Source organism: Coregonus clupeaformis, chromosome 35, assembly GCF_020615455.1.
Source record: "Coregonus clupeaformis isolate EN_2021a chromosome 35, ASM2061545v1, whole genome shotgun sequence".
Taxonomy (NCBI): domain Eukaryota; kingdom Metazoa; phylum Chordata; class Actinopteri; order Salmoniformes; family Salmonidae; genus Coregonus; species Coregonus clupeaformis.
The window spans coordinates 31,540,320-31,566,778 of record NC_059226.1 but is presented as its reverse complement, the minus strand read 5'-3'; the positions used below and the strand labels follow the sequence as shown (position 1 = coordinate 31,566,778).

At 44.1% G+C, this 26,459-nt stretch overlaps 2 protein-coding genes across 2 annotated transcripts in view; one reads left to right on the top strand and one right to left on the bottom strand.

Annotated features, from left to right (window-relative positions):
- LOC121551829 (centrosomal protein of 112 kDa-like) overlaps positions 1 to 14,889 on the bottom strand; it is a 194,055-nt gene extending 179,166 nt beyond the window's left edge. The window contains exons 1-6 of the mRNA XM_045210708.1: positions 14,836 to 14,889; positions 14,121 to 14,226; positions 13,811 to 14,001; positions 13,417 to 13,580; positions 4,963 to 5,050; positions 3,040 to 3,120 (exon numbers count right to left, since the gene is read on the bottom strand). Coding sequence (XP_045066643.1) covers positions 3,040 to 3,120; positions 4,963 to 5,050; positions 13,417 to 13,580; positions 13,811 to 14,001; positions 14,121 to 14,220 — 624 coding nt within the window. The 5' untranslated portion in view covers positions 14,221 to 14,226; positions 14,836 to 14,889. The remainder of the gene's footprint in view (positions 1 to 3,039; positions 3,121 to 4,962; positions 5,051 to 13,416; positions 13,581 to 13,810; positions 14,002 to 14,120; positions 14,227 to 14,835) is intronic.
- A 6,920-nt stretch (positions 14,890 to 21,809) lies between these two features.
- The window catches only part of LOC121551465 (protein kinase C alpha type-like), a 207,497-nt gene continuing 202,847 nt past the window's right edge, over positions 21,810 to 26,459 (top strand). Inside the window, exons 1-2 of the mRNA XM_045211001.1 lie at positions 21,810 to 22,099; positions 23,278 to 23,309. Coding sequence (XP_045066936.1) covers positions 21,930 to 22,099; positions 23,278 to 23,309 — 202 coding nt within the window. The 5' untranslated portion in view covers positions 21,810 to 21,929. The remainder of the gene's footprint in view (positions 22,100 to 23,277; positions 23,310 to 26,459) is intronic.

Here is a 26,459-nt window from a genome sequence, read left to right as displayed (position 1 = left end):
GCAGGGCCAGGCCAGACATTGGTGGTGAAACAAACTGGTGCTAGACTAAACTAAAGTGTGTGTTTGCTTGTGATGTCTGCCCAGCACTGGCACTGCATCCTGTCTGTGGCATTCTCCCTGACAAGGACAGATGGATGAGGTGGCCGCAGACAGAGGAGAGAAGAAAGAAGAGGAGAGAGGAGAGAAGAAGAGCCACTCCACATCAAGGACCTACCGCTCAAGCCAAATAAACACACGTTGTGATGCATCACTTCCTAACGCTGACCCAACGTTGGGAAACAGGTCTGTGAGGTAGAAAGGGACAATAGAGCAAAGATAGGACTATGATGAGCAATAGTGCGGTTGGGGTTCAAAATATTTAGCCACATGTTGTGTTCTCTCCTAAAGGGGAGAGGGAGAGACCTGGCTAGGCGTCTAGATGGATCTGAGGTACGGACATTTCAAAGAGGATACCAGAAAAGGTGAGACAAAGCAGGACCAGACACAAAGAGTAACAGGAGAGAATTACATTGAGGCAGCAGACAGCTGGTAGTTTCAGCCACTGCAACCAAACATCCCTCTCTAAACTCTGTCTATGTTCCACAGTGCAGAGAGCACAGCCACACATCTTAACTCTGTCTATGTTCCACAGTGCAGAGAGCACAGCCACACATCTTAACTCTGTCTATGTTCCACAGTGCAGAGAGCACAGCCACACATCTTAACTCTGTCTATGTTCCACAGTGCAGAGAGCACAGCCACACATCTTAACTCTGTCTATGTTCCACAGTGCAGAGAGCACAGCCACACATCTTAACTCTGTCTATGTTCCACAGTGCAGAGAGCACAGCCACACATCTTAACTCTGTCTATGTTCCACAGTGCAGAGAGCACAGCCACACATCTTAACTCTGTCTATGTTCCACAGTGCAGAGAGCACAGCCACACATCTTAACTCTGTCTATGTTCCACAGTGCAGAGAGCACAGCCACACATCTTAACTCTGTCTATGTTCCACAGTGCAGAGAGCACAGCCACCTGTTGATCTATTATAGATGATGCTGGTGGTAGTGGAGGCTAGGGGAGCGTTGCCAAGCACATCGCCTCTTATCATTATCACTAGTGCAACACAGAGCAGAGCAGGGCTTCATGTCCCCGTCTGATACAGGGAGAGAGAGAGATGAGAGAGATAATCATGAGCTTCATCAAAAAAGAGAGAGACCCGTACAGGTGGAGGGGGAGAGAGAGAGAGAGGGAGAGAAATAATAAATAAATAAATAAGGGATTGAAAGACATCAGTGTACTGCTTATCTCTCCCAGGTCCAGGACTCTCCAGACACAGGAGATAAGACAGGAGCACATCTAAAGACTTTCAATCTCCCTCTCCTACTACCTCTCTCCTCATCCTTCCTCATCATCCTCCTCCTCCTCTAGCCCTCATCTCACTGCTCTCTGACTGTATCCCTGTGGTTTGATAGACACTGCAGCTGTGTAGGTGCTAGTCCGTATTTGTGGGTCAGTGTGACAGGCAACGTGTAGTGTACTGGGCATGGGATACTCTCTCATCCAATGGTGGTATATTTCATATAACCCGCATGGAACTGGCTGTGACTGCAATATGCTTCTCAGGCCTCTAGGGGTCCCCCTCTGCTTCAAACAAGCAGGAATTGCTGCGGGACTTGCTTCCATTCAGCCACAAGAGCATTAGTGAGGTCGTGCACTGATGTTGGGTGATTAGGCCTGGCTCGCAGTCAGCGTTCCAATTCATCCCAAAGGTGTTCGATGGGGTTGAGGTCAGGGCTCTGTGCAGGCCAGTCAAGTTCTTCTACACCGATCTTGACAAACCATTTCTGTATGGACCTCGCTTTGTGCACTGGGCATTGTCATGCTAAAACAGGAAAGGGCCTTCCCCAAACTGTTGCCACAAAGTTGGAAGCACAGAATCGTCTAGAATGTAATTTACCCATACGTAAAAATTTATGCACACATGACTGTAAGTCGCTTTGGATAAAAGCGTCTGCTAAATGGCATATTATTATTATTATTATTGTATATAAGATTTCCCTTCACTGGAACTAAGGGGCCTAGCCCAAACCATGAAAAACCTCCCTAGACCATTATTCCTACTCCACCAAACTTTACAGTGGGCACTATGCAATCGGGCAGGTAGCGTTCTCCTGTCATCCGCCAAACCCAGATTTGTCCGTCGGACTGCCAGATGGTCAAGTGTGATTCATCACTCCAGAGTCCAATGGCGGCTAGCTTTACACCACTCCAGCCGACGCTTGGCATTGATCTTAGGCTTGTGTGCGGCTGCTTGGCCATGGAAACCCATTTCATGAAACTCCCGACGAACAGTTCTTGTACTGACGTTGCTTCCAGAGACAGTTTGGAACTCGGTAGTGAGTGTTGATTTTTACACGCTTCAGCACTCGGCAGTCCCGTTCTGTGAGGTCTACCACTTCGCAGCTGAGCCATTGTTGCTCCTAGACTTTTCCACTTCACAATAACAGCACTTACAGTTGACCGGGGCAGCTCTAGCAGGGCAGAAATTTGACGAACTGACTAGTTGGAAAGGTGGCATCCTATGTCACTGAGCTCTTCAGTACGGGCCATTTTACTGCCATGTTTGTCTATAGAGATTGCATTGCTGTGTGCCTGATTTTATACACCTGTTAGCAACGGGTGTGGGTGAATTAGCCGTAGCCACTAATTTGAAGGGGTGTCCACATACTTTTGTATATATAGCACAGGAGGTTGGTGGCACCTTAATTCGGGAGGACATGCTCGTTGTAATGGCTGGAGCGGAATAGGTGGAATGGTCTTAAATACATCAAACACATGGTTTCCATGTGTTTGATGCCATTTCATTTGCTCTGTTCCAGCCATTTTTCTGAAATGTCCTCCCCTCAGCAGCCTCCACTGATATATAGTGTATGTTATGCAGCACAAACATGCTTATCTGACTAGAATATGGAATCACGTTGGCTCTATTCATGGCATTTCTATCTGCCACGTTCAACAACGTTTGGCTACTAAACGTGGCCCTGGCAGACATACCCCCAGGTTCCAGCTGTTGAGGCGAGCCTCCAGGTCACTGTCGTCAGGAGACGGCACCACTGGCTTCCTGTGGCCATCCACCTAGGGACCAAAGAGAATAGGTGATACTGAGTGTGGGACAACAAGTGCACATACTGTTTAGTAGGGTGTGTTGTATTCTTAACAGCCAGCCCCACCCAACTGCTTCTCCAACCCTTCTTTACTATACTCTCCTCTCCTCCCCTCCCTCTCTTTCTCCCCCCTCCTCTCTCCTTTCCTCCATTCTTCTTCCTTACTCTCCTCCCCCTCCTCTTCCCCTCCCTCTCCTCCCCTCCTCTCTCCTTCCTTACTCTCCTGTTCCCCTCCCTCTCCCCCTCCTCTTCCCCCCCTCTCCTCTTTCCCTTCCCCTCCTCTTCCCCTCCCTCTCTTTCTCCCCCCTCCTCTCTCCTTTCCTCCATTCTTCTTCCTTACTCTCCTCCCCCTCCTCTTCCCCTCCCTCTCCTCCCCTCCTCTCTCCTTCCTTACTCTCCTGTTCCCCTCCCTCTCCCCCTCCTCTTCCCCCCCCTCTCCTCTTTCCCTTCCCCTCCTCTTCCCCTCCCTCTCTTTCTCCCCCTCCTCTCTCCTTTCCTCCATTCTTCTTCCTTACTCTCCTCCCCCTCCTCTTCCCCTCCCTCTCCTCCCCTCCCCTCCTCTCTCCTTCCTTACTCTCCTGTTCCCCTCCCTCTCCCCCCTCCTCTTCCCCCCCTCTCCTCTTTCCCTTCCCCTCCTCTTCCCCTCCCTCTCTTTCTCCCCCCTCCTCTCTCCTTTCCTCCATTCTTCTTCCTTACTCTCCTCCCCCTCCTCTTCCCCTCCCTCTCCTCCCCTCCTCTCTCCTTCCTTACTCTCCTGTTCCCCTCCCTCTCCCCCTCCTCTTCCCCCCCTCTCCTCTTTCCCTTCCCCTCCTCTTCCCCTCCCTCTCCTCTTTCCCTTCCCCTCCCTCTCCTCTTCCCCTCCTCTTTCCATCCCTCTCCTCTTCCCCTCCTCTTTCCATCCCTCTCCTCTTCCCCTTCCTCTCCTCTTCCCCTCCCTCTCCTCTTTCCCTCCCTCTCCTCTTCCCCTCCCTCTCCTCTTCCACTTCCCCTCCCTCTCCTCTTCCCCTCCCTCTCCTCCCCACACCAGATGTTTGGCCGTTCCAGACCATTTCCGTCCCCGTCCTGTCCCCCTGCAGTCTAAATTCCAGTCCAGGGGTCACAACGCTCTCCCCTCTGTTGTTTTGCTCAGTCTTTTGTTACAGGGCGTCCCAGTCCTGAAACGCTGTTATATAATGTGAACATTACGCAAACGTTTCCAGGGTGCTGCTGTTGATTCGGATCAGGTGTTATGAACATTTTGTACATACGTTATAATGTGAACATTTCCAGGGTGCTGTTGTTTTAGGTTCAGGTTTTACCTGGGGTTGGGGCTTGGCGAGAGTGAGATATCTAAGAAAGATAAATATCTAATACATTCGAGAACTGTAGTCATTTTTTAAACCCGATTGAAATCAGGTGGAGTGGACCTCTCCCTCTCTCTTTGTCTCTCGTAACAGAACTAGGCACAGTGCAAAGTTAACACCTCGAATTACACAGACAAATGATGGAGAAGAAATACCAGGCTGATTAAAATGGTCATAGTCCTGATTCATCGCCTGTAAATGTCACCCACAGTGTTTATTGTCATTGATATTGAGGTATGCCAAGTAGTGTCACGTACGGTGAGTGTAATGGCATACTCTCTGTACCGCAGCCATTCAACCTACTGTGTGGAAATACTATCAATGGTATGATATGATGGAGAATGTCATTACAGAATAGAATATGTCCTGCCTGAAATGTAAAACTCCCTAACTAAGACAAAATAGGGTAAATGGAAATTAGTTGCCAAATAGTGACAAGACGTGACAGAGTGTTATAGAGTGCTGCTGACCCCTTTGTTGTGGTCTTCGGAAGAGCGTTTGACTGGGCTGGAGGCCAGGGGCCGAGATGGAGACTTCTCCTCATTTAGCCGTCTTCTCCTGGAGAGAGAGGGAGGGAGAAAGAGACAAAAGAGAACATGAGAAAGAGAGGGTGGGAGAGGGAGATATATAGAGAGAGGGAGGGAAGGAGAAACAAAGAGATAGATGAGAGAGAGAGAGAGAGAGAGAGAGAGAGAGAGAGAGAGAGAGAGAGAGAGAGAGAGAGAGAGAGAGAGAGAGAGAGAGAGAGAGAGAGAGAGAGAGAGAGAGAGAGAGAGAGAGAGAGAGAGAGAGAGAGAGAGAGAGAGAGAGAGAGAGAGAGAGAGAGAGAAAGAAAGAAAGAGAGAGAGAGAGAGAGAGAGAGAGAGAGAGAGAGAGAGAGAGAGAGAGAGAGAGAGAGAGAGATTTACATTAGGAAAGATTGAAGAGAACAACTAAATACAAAGATCTGAGTGTTCATGTATCACTGGTTATATTACAGGCAATAGCTTCACTCAATCACTGGCTTACATTATGTCTATCAATATCATGTGTAACTCATCAAATGTGAGTCATGCTGTACAGATGTAGGATCTTTATACTTTGACCTGTATTGTCTCAGCAAAATAATACTGCAGCAACATGATTGGAACGTTTAGTCCATAATGTTGCTTGATCGGTGGTTAGGCTATTAGCTGGTTAGGTTATTTCCTGCGGTGCAGGAAAATTCTGAGCAACAAAAGAGTGATCAAATTAAGATCCTACATCTGTACTTGGCTCATTTCTGATGCAGCTATGCTTTTAGCTCAACGTTTTACTCTCTTCAACAAACTAACACCCTTGCCTCTCGCACTTGACTTTTTCCTACTAGCACTGGCTTTGCTGATAGCTACTTTATTGAGGAAAAATGTAATACTATGACTGAGATGTAATACTAAATGACTAAAATGTTCTATCAAAAAAAAAAAAAAAAAAAAATAATGTGTTCTATCAAAAACATCCACATGTGTGTGTGAATCGATGATGTCGTCCCCACAGTGACCGTACGTACATACCCCAACCAGAAGCCATGGATTACAGGAAACATCCGCACTGAGCTAAAGGGTAGAGCTGCCGCTTTCAAGGAACGGGACTCTAACCCGGACGCTTATAAGAAATCCCGCTATGACCTCCGACGAACCATCAAACAGGCAAAGAGTCAATACAGGACTAAGATTGAATCGTACTACACTGGCTCTGACGCTCGTCGGATGTGGCAGGGCTCGAAAACTATTACAGACTACAAAGGGAAGCACAGCCGCGAGCTGCCCAGTGACACAAGCCTACCAGACGAGCTAAACCACTTCTATGCTCGCTTCGAGGCAAGCAACACTGAAGCATGCATGAGAGCACCAGCTGTTCCGGATGACTATGTGATCACGCTCTCCGTAGCCGATGTGAGTAAGACTTTTAAGCAGGTCAACATTCACAAGGTCGCAGGGCCAGACGGATTACCAGGACGTGTACTCCGAGCATGTGCTGACCAACTGGCAAGTGTCTTCACTGACATTTTCAACATGTCCCTGACTGAGTCTGTAATACCAACATGTTTCAAGCAGACCACCATAGTCCCCGTGCCCAAGGACTTTAAGATAACCTGCCTAAATGACTACCGACCCGTAGCACTGACGTCTGTAGCCATGAAGTGCTTTGAAAGGCTGGTCATGGCTCACATCAACAGCATTATCCCAGAAACCCTAGACCCACTCCAATTTGCATACCGCCCCAACAGATCCACAGATGATGCAATCTCTATTGCACTCCACACTGCCCTTTCCCACCTGGACAAGAGGAACACCTACGTGAGAATGCTATTCATTGACTACAGCTCAGCATTCAACACCATAGTGCCCTCTAAGCTCATCACTAAGCTAAGGATCCTGGGACTAAACACCTCCCTCTGCAACTGGATCTTGGACTTCCTGACGGGCCGCCCCCAGGTGGTAAGGGTAGGTAACAACACATCTGCCACACTGATCCTCAACACGGGGGCCCCTCAGAGGTGCGTGCTCAGTCCCCTCCTGTACTCTCTGTTCCCCCATGACTGCATGGCCAGGCACGACTCCAACACCATCATTAAGTTTGCCGACGACACAACAGTGGTAGGCCTGATCACCGACAACGATGAGACAGCCTATAGGGAGGAGGTCAGAGACCTGGCAGTGTTGTGACAGGACAACAACCTCTCCCTCAACGTGAGCAAGACAAAGGAGCTGATCGTAGACTACAGGAAAAGGAGGGCCTAGCAAGCCCCCATTCACATCGACGGGGCTGTAGTGGAACAGGTTGAGAGCTTCAAGTTCCTTGGTGTCCACATCACCAACGAACTATCATGGTCCAAACACACCAAGACAGTCGTGAAGAGGGCACGACAAAGCCTATTCCCCCTCAGGAGACTGAAAAGATTTGGCATGGGTCCTCAGATCCTCAAAGAATTCTACAGCTGCACCATCGAGAGCATCCTGACTGGTTGCATCACCGCCTGGTATGGCAACTGCTTGGCCTCCGACCGCAAGGCACTACAGAGGGTAGTGCGTACGGCCCAGTACATCACTGGGGCCAAGCTTCCTGCCATCCAGGACCTCTATACCAGGCGGTGTCAGAGGAAGGCCCTCAAAATTGTCAAAGACTCCAGCCACCCTAGTCATAGACTGTTCTCTCTGCTACCGCACGGCAAGCGGTACCGGAGTGCCAAGTCTAGGTCCAAAAGACTTCTCAACAGCTTCTACCCCCAAGCCATAAGACTCCTGAACAGCTAATCATGGCTACCCGGACTATTTGCACTGCCCCCACCCCATCCTTTTTACGCTGCTGCTACTCTGTTAATTATTTATGCATAGTCACTTTAACTCTACCCACATGTACATATTACCTCAACTACCTCAACTAGCCGGTGCCCCCGCACATTGACTCTGCAACGGTACCCCCCTGTATATATAGCCTCCCTACTGTCACTTTATTTTACTTCTGCTCTTTTTTTTCTCAACACTTTTTTTGTTGTTGTTTTATTTTTACTTTTTTTGTTAAAAATAAATGCACTGTTGGTTAAGGGCTGTAAGTAAGCATTTCACTGTAATGTCTGCACCTGTTGTATTCGGCGCATGTGACCAATACAATTTGATTTGATTTGTTGCCTGTTCAAGAGGATAAAACTTTACAGAATGTTCAAATAGAAATGGATTGTATAGATGACTGACACAATTCCTTTTTTTATTGTACAAGACAAACGAAGTCTAGTCATTACTAGTAATGGCGGGGGGGAATCAATACATTAGAGTATCGCAATATTATTTTTGACAATATTATTTGTAGGTAGTTAACTTTAGCTAGCTCTCGTCAGCTGTACCTGCGCCAAAACTGGTATTTCTTCTCTAGCTTGCTATCAATCTTATTATTTTTTAAATGGTGAGCCAACATTTTCAGCACTTTTATTTCCATGACTGATCAAAACTCGCTTTTACATGGCTCTCTCTTGTTCCCCTGCAGCAGACAAGATGAGCAAGATGTTTGGAACATCGAATCGCAATACATAGAATCGTGAGAATCGCAACACATATCGTATCAGCACCTAAGTATCGTGATATTGTATTATGAGGTCCCTGGCAAGTCCCAGCCCTATTCATTACATTTCTATACAACCCAGCAGCCAGTGAGAGAGAGGGGACAACAATGGGAACCTCTGCTGACTGACAGAATCAGGGCACTGAGGGCAGTGTAACAGTGTTTCCCAACTCCAGTCCTCCAGTACCCCCAACAGCACGCATTTTTGTTATAGCCCCGGACAAAAAAGCCTGATTCAACTTGTCAAGGGCTTGATATTTAGTTGACAAGTAGAATCAGGTGTGCTTGTCCGGGGCCACAACAAAAAGATGTACTGTTGGGGGTACTCGAGGACCGGAGATGGGAATCACTGCACTCGGAAACATCCTAGCAAAACAATTTTTCTTCCTTTTCATGCCTACTGAACACAACCCAGAGAGAACAGACAACAATGAGAACCTCGGCTACTGATTCTGACAAGCTATGCTTCATTAATTAGTATTACCAGCTAATTAAGCACATACACTGGAGGCAATTACACCGGCTTAACAATGATTTAATACATCTGCACAATTAGGGAAGGGTGGAGACGATCGGAGAAAGAACAACCAGTAATGTACCGAGGTATGGGATGAAAACGTCCAATTATTTCTCTAGGGCACTTTTAACTACAGTCATTTAGGCCTATATATTCACTTTCTTGTCTTTCTTGTATCCTTAACACTCCAGAGTTCTATTAAGTACTTTTTTGTCACAAGACAATGACAGTTTGACCACAGAAGATCACTTGCCTTTCTGAGGAAAATGTATGGGGCATAAGAGGGAGATTGAGAAGGTGGACCAGTGAAATTCAGCATCAGAGCCAGTAGGGGGAGCTCTCTATGCATCTACATTCTGTTATAAAGTGAGCGAGACTGAAGGATACAAAACTGGTATGTTCTCAATTACAGTGTCGGTTGAGGTCAAACTTATCATCATGAAAGCATATTTTGTATCCTTTGTGTGTCTCCCTACCAGCTGTTAAAGCAGCCTACGTGAAAACTAACAGGCACTCTTTCTTCCCCTCAAGTATGCACACACACTCACACACACACACATACAGCCGTGAAAGGCAGACCAAGCGAGCGATGCAATGTCGGGCCTCAAAGTCAACAGGTGGATGAGGATAATTGAATCAGATGTGCCTGGAGTCTGAGGCCCAGAGATCAAAGCCCTGCCAGCCAGGCAGGTCGGGGCTAGGGGAGAGAGAGGGGAAGTGTGTGTCTCTGCTGCTGCAGCCAGTCTTATTAAAACAGCCTGACATCTATACGCTTCATCCATGACCTCCAGGTGCAGGGGCCAGAGGCCCCAGGTCTCACCCTCAGGCACCCCAAGGAAGGTAGCCCGACCCTGGGGCACAAACAAGACGTGGACCCCTTAACTCAACCACCTGGAGGCAAGGTCAACGGAGAGACTCTTGCCTTGGAGGGAAAGACCTGAGGCGGCTAAACAGGTCGTTCATGAAGGCTGTTTGATGTCTGCTGCTGCAAGGACAATGTTACTGTCACACTTGACAAGGGAGAGGGAGAGGTTAAGGGTTCTCATGTGTGGAACTCAGATGATAGACAGAAGTCAGAGTGAGTAAAACAGAAAGCGGAAAAACAAAAGAGAGGAGAGAGAGAGAGCAACGGAAGGGATTCACATAAGAAACATATAGGGGTTAAGAAATATGCTGCTAACCACCACCACACATTCATCCTTCCACCTTTGCCTGTTTGCTATGAGGGGCGAAAGACCAGAAATTCCCCTCATCTTTAGTAACGAACGCAACACTTCCACACATGCCGAGTCAACATGAGATTTGTGTCAAGATTCAGCTCCCCCAACACATACACACACTTCGCCTCTCTCCCCCTTCTCTCAGAGCTCTCCAAGGCACGCCAAAGACAACAAACAATGTGTCAAGACAGTCATGGCATGTTTAAGGCCTGATCCATAAGTGACATGTGAGTACCAGGAGTCGGCACGTAGGCTACACACCAGAGCCTCTGAGGATGATCTCTTAACCTGGATCAGCTTGCTATCCCCATTCCTTTCACACAGGAACAACTAGACTTTATCAGTTGAGAACAGAGGTACAGAACCATCAGGGTTCTGCAGGTGAGTAACGCCATCCTGTGGCCAAATCTGGAACTTACTCACTCCTGTCAAATATGGTGTCTCTCTCCTAGCCAGTTTAACAGAGAGTTTCTAAACCCAGAGGTCCAACATCACGATCCTTCCAAGATTTTAAGAAGGTGTTCCTAATGTTTGGTATACTCAGTGTAGAACAGGACTGCCGATATAGAACAGGATTGCTGATATAGCCTAGCCTGCAAGCACCCCAAAGTTAAATGACTACTTCACTTATCAGGTGTTAGGACATGAATTACGGCTGTTTTCAGAGTTAAAAAAACACCCCATCACCTGATTAATGGCATGAGGCAGAGATCGAAAGATCAAACATCGCAAGGAGTCAAATTAGGTCCCTAGAGTCTTATCTAAATGGGAGAGTCACATTAAAGAGCCTGGGTACTAAGTCATTTTCTCCATCAGGCCTTAGCCTGTGATCTATACACTCTTTAAATGCTCTTATCCCAATCAGACACTAGTCAGACAAAAAAATCCAGCTCTTCAATACAGCCAGTGTACTTAGGCTAATTGAGGTTACCGTTAGGCATGCTTGTGTAACTGGTCGGATTTGAAACGAGGGCATCTCGTACATCATGCCAACGGCTTTTCAAAATCAAACTTATGTGTATCTTTAAAGTGACTATACACATAGGGACACAAACAGAACCGCAATCAATCTACCTGAGCTGAATGGTTCTTTGGCTCAAGATGCCACTGAATTTTCCAGTGCAAGCAACTAGTCGTCCCGTTCAACACATGCTTAATAATCTTCTCCAAGAACCAGTCACCACTGTCCCAACATCAACCTTGGCCCAGATAAAAAAAAAAAAAGTAGATTCAACAAAGCATTAAAGGTCTCCCCCTCCCTCCCCTCTCATTTAGTTGGGCCTTCCCACTGGGCACAGACATCATTTCAACGTCTAGTTTTGATTTACATTTGGGTGAGTTGTCAACTAACGTGAATTCAACTTGAAATCAACCAAAAATGTAACCATGTCATTGGATTTAGGCTAAAACGTTGGGTGAAAAGAAGACTAAATTCCCTTACGTTGATGACTTTTTGCCAATCCAATCAGTTTTCCACATTGATTCAACGTCATCACATTGAAATTATTTTGTTGAAATTACATGGAAACAATGTTTTTGCACAGTGGGTAGTAGCCTAGTAAATAGATAGGCTATGTGCATGGCTCAACATTAACGCTTGTTGATAAGCAAGTTACTAGAGCCGTTTTACTGGTAGACTGACTGAGAGGGTTCAAGGTTTCCAGACTACTTAAGAACCTAGAAACAGGGAGCCTAGGGACCATACAGTAGCCTATACAAAAAAGCAAGTGTCCACTGTCCATATCTGATTGCACTGTCATGAGATATTCTGTCAAGCTGCTGAAAACAATACAGATTTGCGCAAAAAGAGCACAACCATGTTGATGATGTTTTGTGCAAATTCAACGAAATAGCTACATCTACGCAACGGGACTACGTTAATTAAAAAAACTGTTAAATGTAACTAAATGTAACCAACATAATCCCCAAAAGTAATTATTTATCATGAGGGCCATACACAATAACTAGTAATGCTGCATACTCCAAGAAAGGTTAAAATCTCACCTTTCTGGAAAAAAGCTATAAATTGCTGAGGTGTAGTCACTTTTGAGGACACAAGCTAAGTACACAGTACAAATATGATAAAAATATGAAATATGTTATATGATGTATTTCCTATTCAACAAACCTGTATGAATAAGGCTTGAAATGACTTATATGCTTTCTAAATATAGTATAATCAAATTATAAAATGACTAAATATAAGATTTCACCTTCCTTATAACTGTAAAATACATATTTGTATGTTTAGTGTTAGAGAAAATATGTATATTTCCTAAAGGTCTCTCTTAAGCAAAACGTCTGCCCCCATCGCTGTGAATGTCTCAGAGCTTTAGCTTGGCTTCCTGAACTCGTTAGGAACTCACCTTTCATCTCATATTAATCTTGTCCCTCTATGACAAACAGGAAGTGTTGTTTGTTTAAAATCTATTAATTATTTTTAGATTAATGGCTATCGAAATGATCTCTCCTACAGCGCTACAATGTAAGGATTGCAGGCATGTGCTTTGTCAGTGGCTGTGACTTAGGGTTCAGCCAGGAGTTGATGGACAGTTGGAAGAGCCAATAAAATGGCAGGAGGGCCATCCCAGCTTCAAGTGGTTTCAGATTTCACATCCTACGTCACACTCACACACACACACACAAAATATACTACTGTGCCCCTGTGAACAAGGGCTATCGCTCAGTGCAATGCGGTTTATAACATACAGTCAGATTTAACAGGTGAACAGAGAGTTTATATTTTACATTGAAGTATGTATACAACTACTGTAAGTAGCCTATTATATAAAAATGAAATAAAAAACATGTTGAGTAGCATAGACAATGTTTCAGAATTCGAGGGCAGTCCAGCATATTTAGGTTGGGGAAAAAGTCAATGCAGAACCACGCAGGTTTAGGGGACTTTACATCGAAGATGTTTTTAAGTAAGAGGAAATAACTAGGAAACTACGTTGACTCAACCACTTTTGCCCAAAGGGTGAGGTGGTCTATACCAGATTAAACACCTGTGTGTGTGTGTTTGAATTCAGCAGACTTCTACTGTAGCTAGCATGCATACCAGTTGAGTATGTAGCTTAAGCGCTAGTTTATGCAGGGCAATAACCTACCTGTGTGTGTTAGAGTAGGCTGTGGGTGAGGAGCTGGCCCTCTCTCTGAGCTGGCTGTCCCAGGAGTCGTCACCCTGGCCCAGCTCTCCTGTTACCCAGTCAGGCAGGACTGCAGTGCTCTGATCCAGGCCCCGGCCACATAGAGGCTCATCAAAGTAGATGGACTGGCAATGAGAAAAGGTGCAGAGCTGAGTTTAGCCACCTAAAACAGTAAAAAAAACGTATAACATACAGGGCCTACAAAGTACTATAAAATGGCATACCATGAATTAAACAAACAAACATAAACAGCATGGGCAGCCTACTAGCAATATAGAGCAGAAATTATACTTCTGGAATTTATAGTACCTTACATCATCATTGCTCTTTAGTACTATATATAGGATTGTTTTACCATATATGTTGGTAGAGTCCTGAGACTGCCTGACTCTGGCTTGTGGCTGAAAGGGCCCTCCAGGACCCCTCTTCTGAGCATGTGCAGGAGAAGGCGGGAGTACATGTTGCGGTTCTTGCGTCCCATCAGGCCCGAGCCGGATACAGCTGGGTCACACAGCTTCTTGATCCACAGGGCACATCGCTGGCGCTCTACGGTCAAATAGGGAGCAAGAAATTACAATCAATGCATTACTAACTATTAACACATAAGACAATTACAATTTATAGAACACTTGCTTTTTAGTTATACAACTCATTTTACTGTAGACCTGTCTTGTGGTGGAGTTTTAGGACATATGGTTTCATGTCAACCAGGTGATGGTCAAACTCTGAGTCCAGTTTCTCCCACGTCTCCTCTTGTTTGTTCATAATGTCCTGCACATTGGGAATAACACACATTTTAAGTGTTACTTTCGACTGCTTACCTTTTCGACGTTATGCGCATGTGCATCACAAAAACCTCGCGCAGAAAGTTATCAAAATAGAGGTTTCAATACAAATTTGGCAACTCTTTGCTGTTACTGTCATCAAATCGGCAACCCTGCATAGAACTAACTTTGGAAGAGTTAGCTACACAGACTCAGTGAGCCACCAGCTCAGCTGGCTAATAACTGCATCTAGGCAACTGAACCGTCGCTAGACCCTATGACTTGCAAAGAGAAAGTGAGGACGGCATATCTATCCTACCATCTAGCTCTCACAACTGAATATGATATAGCTAGTTTGCCAATAAATGTGCAGCTATCGATAAAGCTAGCTAGACAAGCACTGCAAATTCTTTGTTAGCTAGCAATCTGGCTAGCATCAGTTCTGTACTGTTAGAGTCAGCAGCACTTCAAAACGACAAAAACTGGCCGCGCGCTTAGCATTCACTGCTAATTTGTGTTAATTTTTGTCGCAAGTTAGATAATTACGATATATTACACTTCAAACTAACATTATGCGATAATACTGGAAAAAGTTGAGTTATTAGCTTGTTATTACCAGCTTTTGCAGATCCAAACGGTTCAAACTTCTGCTTCACAGACTGCGTCTTACGTCACATCCTTTTTCCGTAAACAGAAAACGGGAGCGTCCTTGTTGTCATAGAAATTGTCAATCAAAGATGACGTGGCAACAAGTGCTCGTGCTATCGTTTCCAAAATGATACCCTTTCTGTGCATTTGCAACATGTTGCATTGAGTATAGAGTTAAATAGTTTTACAAAAGGATGTGATGCAGACCAGGGTTCAAATCATTACTATGCATTTGTACACAGGTCTGTTTGGTTCTAGGTAAAAAATGAAATAATTGGAAACAAGTAGCTGAGTCTAGGCCCATTTGTACAACTCTATGTAAATAGTTTCAAATAGGTCTATTTCCAGGATTTTTCCCTTTGTTTATACTTTCAAATACCTATAAGTTGTTAGATTCGGCCACATTATTTTTAAATACTCAAAGACAAAGAAAATAAGTATTTAAATACAAATGCATATTTTTTATTTATTTTTATATTTAACCTTTATTTAACCAGGTAAGCCAGTTGAGAACAAGTTCTCATTTACAACTGCGACCTGGCCAAGATAAAGCAAAGCAGTGCGATAAAAACAACATCACAGAGTTACATATGAGGTAAACAAAACATAAAGTCAAAAATACAAACAGAAAATATATATACAGTGTGTGCGAATATAGTAAGTTATGGAGGTAAGACAATAAATAGGCCAGAGTGCAAAATAGTTACAATTTCGTATAAACACTGGAATGATAGATGTGCAAAAGATGATGTGCAAATAGAGATACTGGGGTGCAAATTAGCAAAATAAATAACAATATGGGGATGAGGTAGTTGGGTGGGCTAATTTCAGAATGGCTGTGTACAGGTGCAGTGATCGGTAAGCTGCTCTGACAACTGATGCTTAAAGTTAGTGATGGAGATAAGAGTCTCCAGCTTCAGAGATTTTTGCAGTTCGTTCCAGTCATTGGCAGCAGACTGGAACGAACTGCAGTGGCGCAGTGGTCTAAGGCACTGCATCACCATGCTAGCTGTGCCACTAGAGATCCTGGTTCGAATCCAGGCTCTGTCGTAACCGGCCGTGACCGGGAGACCCATGGGTGGCGCACAATTGGCCCAGCGTCGTCCAGGGTAGGGGAGGGAATGGCCGGCAGGGATGTAGCTCAGTTGGTAGAGCATGGCGTTTGCAACGCCAGGGTTGTGGGTTCGATTCCCACGGGGGGCCAGTATAAAATAACAAAATAAACAAAATAAAAAATAATGTATGCACTCACTAACTTTAAGTCGCTCTGGATAAGAGCGTCTGCTAAATGACTAAAATGTAAATGTAAATGTAACTGGAAGGAATGGCGGCCAAAGAAGGTGTTGGCTTTGGGGATGACCAGTGAGATATACCTGTTGGAGTGCAGACTACGGGTGGGTGTTGCTATGGTGACCAGTGAGCTAAGGTAAGACTGGGATTTGCCTAGCAGTGATTTATAGATGATCTGGAGCCAGTGGGTTTGGCGACGATTATGTAGTGAGGGCCAGCCAACAAGAGCGTACAGGTCACAATGGTGGGTAGTATATGGGGCTTTGGTGACAAAACGGATGGCACTGTGATAGACTATATCCAATTTGCTGAGTAGAGTGTTGGAGGCTATTTTGTAAATGACATCGCCGAAGTCAAGGATCGGTAGGATAGTCAGTTTTACGAGGGCATGTTTGGCAGCATGAGTGAAGGAGGCTTTGTTGCGAAATAGGAAGCTGATTCTAGATCTAACTTTTGATTGGAGATGCTTAATGTGAGTCTGGAAGGAGAGTTTACAGTCTAACCAGACACCTAGGTATTTGTAGTTGTCCACATACTCTAGGTCAGACCCGCGAGAGTAGTGATTCTAGTCGGGTGGGCGGGTGCAAGCAGCGTTCGGTTGAAGAGCATGCATTTAGTTTTACTAGCGTTTAAGAGCAGTTGGAGGCTACGGAAGGAGTGTTGTATGGCGTTGAAGCTCGTTTGGAGGTTTGTTAACACAGTGTCCAATGAAGGGCCAGATGTATACAAAATGGTGTCGTCCGCATAGAGGTGGATCCGAGCTTCACCAGCAGCAAGAGCAACATCATTGATATACACAGAGAATAGAGTCAGCCCGAGAATTGAACCCTGTGGCACCCCCATAGAGACGGCCAGAGGTCCAGACAACAGGCCCTCCGATTTGACACATTGAACTCTATCTGAGAAGTAGTTGGTGAACCAGGTGAGGCAGTCATTAGAGAAACCAAGGCTATTTAGTCTGCCAATAAGAATGCGGTGGTTGACAGAGTCGAAAGCCTTGGCCAGGTCGATGAAGACGGCTGCGCAGTACTGTCTTTTATCAATCGCGGTTATAATATCGTTTAGAACCTTGAGCGTGGCTGAGGTGCACCCATGACCAGCTCGGAAACCGGATTGCATAGCGGAGAAGGTACGGTGGGATTCGAAATGGTCGGTGATCTGTTTGTTAACTTGGCTTTCAAATACTTTCGAAAGGCAGGGCAGGATGGATATAGGTCTGTAACAGTTTGGATCTAGAGTGTCACCCCCTTTGAAGAGGGGGATGACCGCGGCAGCTTTCCAATCTCTGGGGATCTCAGACGTTACGAAAGAGAGGTTGAACAGGCTAGAAATAGGGGTTGCAACAATTTCGGCGGCTAATTTTAGAAAGAAAGGGTCCAGATTGTCTAGCCCAGCTGATTTGTAGGGGTCCAGATTTTTCAGCTCTTTCAGAACATCAGCTGTCTGAATTTGTGTGAAGGAGAAGCTGGAGGGGTATGGGCAAGTTGCAGCGGAGGGTGCAGAGCTGGTGGCCGGGGTAGTGGTAGCCAGGTGGAAAGCATTGTCAGCCGTAGCAAAATGCTTGTTGAAATTCTCGATTATTGTAGATTTATCGGTGGTGACAGTGTTTCCTAGCCTCAGTGCAGTGGGCAGTTGGGAGGAGGTGCTCTTATTTTCCATGGACTTTACAGTGTCCCAAAACTTTTTAGAGTTAGTGCTACAGGATGCAAATTTCTATTTGAAAAAGCTAGCCTTTGCTTTCCTTACTGATTGTGTATATTGGTATCTGACTTCCCTGAAAAGTTGCATATCGCGGGAGCTGTTCGATGCTAATGCAGTACGCCACAGGATGTTTTTGTGCTGGTCAAGGGCAGTCAAGTCTGAGGAGAACCAGGGGCTATTTCTGTTCTTAGTTCTGAATTTTTTGAATGGGGCATGCTTATTTAAGATTGAGAGGAAAGCACTTTTAAAGAACAACCAGGCATTCTCTACTGACGGAATGAGGTCAACATCCATCCAGGATACCCGGGCCAGGTCAATTAGAAAGGCCTGCTCGCTAAAGTGTTTTAGGGAGCGTTTGACAGTGATGAGGGGTGGTCGTTTGACCGCGGACCCATTACGGACGCAGGCAATAAGGCAGTGATCGCTGAGATCCTGGTTGAAGACAGCGGAGGTGTATTTAGAGGGTCAATTTGTCAGGATGATATCTATGAGGGTGCCCATGTTTACAGATTTAGGGTTATACCTGGTAGGTTCGTTGATAATTTGTGTCAGATTGAGGGCATCTAGTTTAGATTGTAGGTTGGCCGGGGTGTTAAGCATATCCCAGTTTAGGTCACCAAGCAGTACGAACTCTGAGGATAGATGGGGGGCAATCAATTCACATATGGTGTCCAGGGCACAGCTCGGGGCTGAGGGGGGTCTGTAGCAAGCGGCAACAGTGAGAGACTTATTTCTGGAAAGGTGGATTTTTTTTTTTTACCAGTCAGATGTTTGGACACACCTACTCATTCAAGAGGTTTTATTTATTTTTTTACTGTTTTTTACATTGTAGAATAATAGTGAAGACATCAAAATGATGAAATAACACATATGGAATCATGTAGTAAACAAAAAAGTGTTAAACAAATATTGTATATAGCCACACTTTGCTTTGATGACAGCTTTGCACACTCTTGGCATTCTCTCAACCAGCTTCACCTGGAATGCTTTTCCAACAGTCTTGAAGGAGTTCCCACATATGCTGAGCACTTGTTGGTTGCTTTTCCTTCAATCTGCCATCCGACTCATCCCAAACCATTTCAATTGGGTTGAGGTCGGGGGATTGTGGAGGCCAGGTCATTTACATTTAAGTCATTTAGCAGACGCTCTTATCCAGAGCGACTTACAAATTGGTGCATTCAACTTAGGATAGCCAGTGGGACAACCACCACTGGGGTAGGGGGGGTGTAGAAGGATTACTGTTATACTATTCCAGGTATTCCTTAAAGAGGTAGGGTTTCAAGTGTCTCCGGAAGGTGGTCAGTGACTCCGCTGTCCTGGCGTCGTGGGGGAGCTTGTTCCACCATTGGGGTGCCAGAGCAGCGAATAGCTTTGACTGGGTTGAGCGGGAACTGTGCTTCCGTAGAGGTAGGGGGCTAGCAGGCCAGAGGTGGATGAACGTAGTGCCCTCGTTTGGGTGTAGGGTCTGATCAGAGCCTGAAGGTAAGGAGGTGCCGTTCCCCTCACAGCTCCGTAGGCAAGGTCATCTGATGCAGCACTCCATCACTCTCCTTCTTGGTAAAATAGCCCTTACACAGCCTGGAGGTGTGTTGGGTCATTGTCCTGTTGAAAAACAAATGATAGTCCCACAAAGCCCAAACCAGATGGGATGGCGTATCGCTATAGAATGCTATGGTAGCCATGCTGGTTAAGTGTGCCTTGAATTCTAAATAAATCACAGACAGTGTCACCAGCAAAGCACCTTCACAACATAACATCTCCTCCTCCATGCTTTACGGTGGGAACTACACATGCGGAGATCATCTGTCCATCCACACCGCGTCTCACAAAGACACAGTGGGTTTGAACCAAAAATCTCAAATTTGGACTCCAGACCAAAGGACACATTTCCACCGGTCTAATGTCCATTGTTCGTGTTTCTTTGCCCAAGCAGGTCTCTTCTTTTTATTAGTGTCCATTAGTAGTGGTTTCTTTGCAGCAATTTGACCATGAAGGCCTGATTCACACAGTGCCCTCTGAACAGTTGATGTTGAGATGTGTCTGTTACTTGAAGTCTGTGAAGCATTTATTTGGGCTGCAATTTCTGAGGCTGGTAACTCTAATGAACTTATCGTCTGCAGCAGAGGTAACTCTGGGTCTTCCATCCTGTGGCGGTCCTCATGAGAGCCAGTTTCATCATAGCGCTTGATGGTTTTTGCGACTGCACTTGAAGAAACTTCCAAAGTTATTGAAATCTTCCGTATTGACTTACCTTCATGTCTTAAAGTAATGATGGACTGTTGTTTCTCTTTGCTTATTTGAGTGGTTCTTGCCATAATATGGACTTGGTCTTTTACCAAATAGGGCTATCTTCTGTATACCCTTGAATGAGTAGGTGTGTCCAAACTTTTGACTGGTACTGTAGGCCTATTTGAACCAGGTATGTTGTGATGAAGGCCTATCCCTATACATAGTAAGCCAAATTCAGATGAATAACAAATAATTACATTTGAATATTGTCTTTTTTTATTTCTAAATGGAAATGTTTAGGCCCATTATCAATATCATGAATTTGCCGTACTATTTATAGGGCTAGCTGTAATGTTGGTTTGCGAAAGTGATTGAACGTGTTTTTTCAGCGAGCAATGACATTCTTTAAAGGGCATACCAACATTATCATGCAAATCACAGTAGAAATTCATTAGTGTCGTTCAACAAAATGAGTTTATTTAGCATCCCTTTGATATTTTAAGTAGAAATTGTGCACCAATATTGAATTTTAAAAGCCTGTTATATTCAATGAAGTGCCCTTTAATATAGACCACATGGAGAATTCGATCAATCAGATTTTTTATATGAATAAAGACTTGCTAAAGTGCCAAATTCAGGATTTTGACCTGTCCCTCTGTGACTTCCAGGAAGATTTTAACACACTTAACCTCAACATTTCTCCAAGTTTTCACCATCATTGTAAAGCCCTAGTTATTTTGTTGCTTTGATAAAGTAATTCCTAAAGATTAAATAAATAATAATGTGGTTAGTGATTCATTTTAAGATAAAAAAAACAAAAACAAAAAAAACTGTCCCTCATTTTTAAGGTCAACCCTGTTATGTGAACTGAACTCTCGTTTTAATATGGTGAAACTATTCCTTTTTAAATATTTTTTTCGAAATAAGCATTTAACATCTAATAATCAAATAATAGTGTAAAAGCAGGTGGGCTGGTCCTACTCTTTTTGGCAATTTTCTGGTGTTTTGTGGTGTAAAACTGAGTGGGTTGAGAACATGTCAACCCTTTAACCCATAGATAGATAGGCTAGAAACGTTTTAACAATTTCATTTTCTTGTGTGAAGCTTGCATTCAATTGCCCCTCCCTCTTGCACACAACAAGCTTCCATTCCCCCTTTCACAAGAGGATTCATGGCTGATTTAAGATGAAATCGTCAACCCTGTTATTTTTTTATTCAACCTCTTGAGATGGGAAAACGTTTTTTTTTATTGAACATATGCTCTTTATGACATAATGTTACAATGAGGTGAAATCCAAATATTTTTTTTTCACCAAATTGCACACCTCAAAAGGCACCGAATTGGTGGAACGACCCAGAAATCTATATGGTGAGGCAAAGTCACGCACTCTGTTCACGATTAAAATAAAGAAAGCGGTCTGTGCAACAGAGGTAGATTTAGGAAACAAAGGTTGAACTGGGATTGTCCCAGGTAGAAACATATTTGTTACCAAAAATGATATAGGTTTAGCTAGATGATGAGCATGGAATATGAGTAGCCTAAACACAGATTATTTTCTGAGAATAGCGTATCGCTGTAATAATACACTTCATCCACATGATGGCGTTGCTAACTTCCAATTTCGAACAGCTGTTGTTCAACACTGGATATCATATTATTGACGTCACTTAGAATGAAAAAGAAGCGCTCAGCTGTGGCTCTAGCAAAAGGGAAATCCGCTGTCCAGTGGCTATTTCGCAGTTGCGGTAGCCTATAGTATTTTAGTGATCGTATTGAAATACAATTGAAGATACTTTGGAATAAAACTGAACCGTACGACCGTGTAGCCTACTTTTTCTGCAATGGCTGATCATCATCTTTTACATTATTGCGACTCAGCTGCGGTTGGGAACCGTTTCGCCCGCAAAGGTGCTCTGCGGCAGAAAAACGTGCATGAAGTCAAAAATCACAAATTTACTGCCAGGTTTTTCAAGCAACCGACATTCTGCAGTCATTGCACAGACTTCATATGGTAAGCATCAATGCTCTTGTGCACCCGTCATTGTGTGAAAGGGGAGAGGAAAAGTTGGTGCGCTCTCATTGCGCTCGTGTTAGTGTATTTTCTTGTTTACCCTATTTGTTGTTTTGTATAATGCAAAATAGGTCTGCCTTATGTAAAGTGTACAATAGTTTTGACAGAGGCACTGCTATTAGACTCATTATTAGCCTATTAGGCGCTTATCCTCGCAAAAATGTATACTTTGTTAATTCAAATTACACCTTATGTTATCAACTTAATTGGATGTAGTAGTTATGAATGTTCAATAAATTCCATTTGATGCAAACAGTAAATAATTTCACAGGCGCGATTCTCGTTAAATCATATGGCGCTCGCACTTCACCTTACAAAAACACCCTTCTGCGCGCTGATTGGCAACTAGAACTCAGTGCTCCCGAATTGGGTATGGATCTGATGCTAATGTGCCAATTGTTTACCGACCAGGCCATACTAAACTCTCCCCATAAAGCCTATGTCTCTGATGATTGAGGGGGTGTATCAGATATTGTTGTTTATTTTGCACTCGCATTCAGTAAGCTATTGAATTGATCTTTCCCTTCTTTTGAAGTCTAATTTCCCTCCTCCCCACATCTTTCCATGCTCATGTCTTATAGCCTGGACACATCCGTAAACTCTCCATCCATTGTACGTCCACCACACATCTTGCCATGCTCAGGTCTTATAGCCTGGAGACGTCTAAACTCTCCATCTATTGTACATGAATACAATCAAATGATACAGCAGTAACCATACTGCTAGCTCTGGTCCAGGGCTTTACTAGCAGAGGAAAGTGCACTAATGCCCTGGACCACAGCTACCCCACTGGGCACAGATGTCAGTTTACATTTGGTTGAGCTGTCAACTAATGTGAATTCAGTGTAAAATCAAAACGTTTCACGTCATTGGATTTAGCTTAAAAGTTGGGTTAATTAAAAAAATACTAAATGCCCTTAAGTTGACTTTTTGCAAATCCAAATTGATTCAACCTCGTCACATTGATTTGTGTTGAAATGATGTGGAAAATGTTGATTCAACCAGTTTTTGCCCAGTGGGACCCTAATGTATGACTTGAAGGAGCATCATTAGAAGGACAGGTAAGAACACCATCTGTCCTGCTGTCACTGACTGCTCCTTCTCACTGCTTTTCACAGGGGATTTGGGAAACAAGGATTCCAGTGCCAAGGTAACCCAACAGTGTGCTGCCTGTGTGTGTGTATATGTTTATGCTCATATTTGCATGTGTACAGTCAATTACATGTAGACACTCATGTTCACTTTGCATTAAGATATCACATTTCCATAAACATGATGCACTTCCTATAGTTGCGTACTTAGTTTTGTCAGGAGTCATTCTGTGAAAATAGTTCTAGTATCTGCAGTTGGTCACTAATATTTATACCAATGTACATGCTTGGATGTTGAACCTTCCACAAGCCAGTTTGGTAGATGTACGTCAAATCTATTAGCGATTTACTACAAGTGAAGATGCCAGCTGCTTGTTCCACTGTGTGGTTACTGTACATCTCAAAGCTCTGCTCAGAGTGCAGCAATGACCGTTATTCATTCAAGAGCAAGGACAGACCGACAACGTGAAGGCTTCTGAATGTGCCAGCACCAAAGTGCTTCCCACAGACAACTGCTTTGACAGGTTTTATGTACTGTAGTCGGAAGTTGTGTAGTAGGGCTCATTTAGTGCGTTGAAAACTGTTCCGTCCAGACAGTGACGTGATGACTGGCTATAGTCGCTGGCTGGAGACTTGACTGCTCTTACATGCAGTGTCCGTTCTCCTGAAAAGAGCAAACCCATTCTATCATAATTATATTCTCATTAGTGTTCAGACAAGATGCTGTTTCTTTCTTACAGCTTGTTGATAAATCAGGTCATTATTCGTTCTTCCCTTTGGCTTCCTCAGTAACTATTGGTACCCATCAAAAAACTTGGATGGGGCCAGTGTCCCCAAATTTACTCCAAAAGTGCAGCATGGCCACTTTTCAGGCTTTTCCCAATTGTGGCATTTGCTAACATGTCCTCCACAGAAAAGTAAAACTACAGTACACTGTGCCTCCTTTGGTGAACTTTCACATTCTGTTTGATGAATTAATAAACGTACATGCAGAGCCACTTAATCTGGCTAAATACCAATGGTATCAGTTCTCTATTCACAGCTGGAGGCCTTGGATTAATCACTTCTAGGCTGGTTGGAAAAGTTAGTGAAGGATTTACAGCAATACCCAAGTTCCCAGTATCTGAAATGTAATTGTGTGTTTGAATCTCTTGGGGTGTCAGATTATAACTATGTAGAAGGTTAAAGGAAACCAGACTTTATGATAGAACCTAAGTAATATCAAATCTACATTCCCCCAAATTACAAGATTACCATTGAATTCAAAACAGCAAAATATAATTACATTCAAAACGTTTATTGTACATTCGCGCGTCACCAAGGGGGATGAGCGTCATGTAGAACCTATAGGATGTAGAAAAACATTAGTACTAAGTAATCACAGCACACCACATTTGGAATGCCATACAAATTGACACTTACCTTATAGCCCATCCTTCATGCACCAATTGCCAAGGTCTGTGGGGAGAAAAATTGAAGTGTCAGTCATCCAAATTAGACTACTGTACACATGTAGTTGTAGCAGTACATTACCTGAGGATAGGATACCGCACTCCTTTGGATCTAGCACTTGGTCCAAGGAGAGGCTGTTAGGCACAGGTTTCTGATGTCATGGGATACAACACTAACAGAGGGCTGGGCTGTCTCTCCTGGGGAGTAGCGGGTGTTGAAGACCACTGCCTCGTTCATAGTTGTTATCATTCTGAAAAATAAAGCTGGATGGAGGTAGAACAGGATCATGGAAGCTGGGGGGGCAAACACTCTGCTTGATCCATGGGACCGGTTCTTGCTGCTCAGCGGCAACTGCGTTTCCTTTACCTTGCTGGTCGCCAGTGGATTCTGGAGATTGGGTGGATGTGTCTGGTATGAAGTCCTCTGGGCTGCCACACATAGGTGGTCCAACATTCTGAGAGGCCTTTGGAACCCATAACCAATACCCGTGGGTTGCCGTTCACAGGTCGTTCCATCTCAGGAACACTGGGTCTTGAGGTCTTCTCTGGGAGCGTCTGGCTGCTAGGGACTGAAGGATAATAATTTGTTATTGTGACCTGATTAATAAATGTTAATGGCATTATTCCAACTGAAAATGTAATCGTATATCAATCTGATTATAATTCATTACAATTGTGATATGATACAGTACACATGCTTCACTCCTACCCGTCTCACTACACATGGGATGGGGAGAGCCTGGAGGAGTGGAAAGACGATATCTGTCCCTTGGCAGTAGCACACCAGCAGTATCCTATAGAGCCATATCACTGCTTAGGGGTGTACAGGCCCTCCTTGTTACACTGGGGTACATAGGCTCCAGGAATATTGGGGGTATTGGCTCTAGCCTGCTCACACAGGGTCAGGGCTGGAAATACAGTTTAGACATTCAGCTTCAGGTAGCTCAGTAAGTTAGCTTGTTGAAAATAATAACTCCAAATCATTTAACATTCTCATTACATGAGCTGATAACACATTTAGATGTATACAGTCATAACTCCAACTGATAATGTCATAGTAACTCAATATCACCATTTGTTAAATACTTTAAGTGACAGTGTTAGCAATAGCCAAAAATGACAGGAAATGTAGCATATGGAGTTATATCAGTGCCACCAGAAATTGAATTTTATCATTGGTTTTGTATTCAGCACTTGAAATTCAATATTTGAATGTGTAGTGCACAAATGTAATTTATACATTGAAAATGAATTTCAATTATTTGAAACTGAATCAAATGAATATTGCATAGTTTTAAAACTCAATATGCAAAAATGCCATGCCCAAATGCCAACGCAATTCAAGAACGACCCCAAACAGCAAATTTGTGGGCGTTAAAATCTCGGCGTAGAGGTAAGCGTTAAACCAGTGTTGATTCTAGGGGGGTTAACACCAGTAGGATTGAAATTGACACCTGCAGTGACTAAATGCAGTGCTATTTGAGTCAGTGGAAGCAACAGTGTTGTTAATTTCCATTAACCCGCAGTGAAAAACATTATCATATTTCCCAGCATGCTTTGTTGCAGGTTGCTTTTTAGAATAGTTTATTTCAATATCTATGTTTCTGCATGCACATTGATTACTCTTATATTACAAAGAAAACAAATTTTTCTACACTAACCCAAATCTAAGTGGTTGGACTCAATAACTGCATCAGTTATTGAGTGGTTCCAGTTTAGATAGATAAATGAGACTTCGCTACCTTGGCAGGGCTGGCT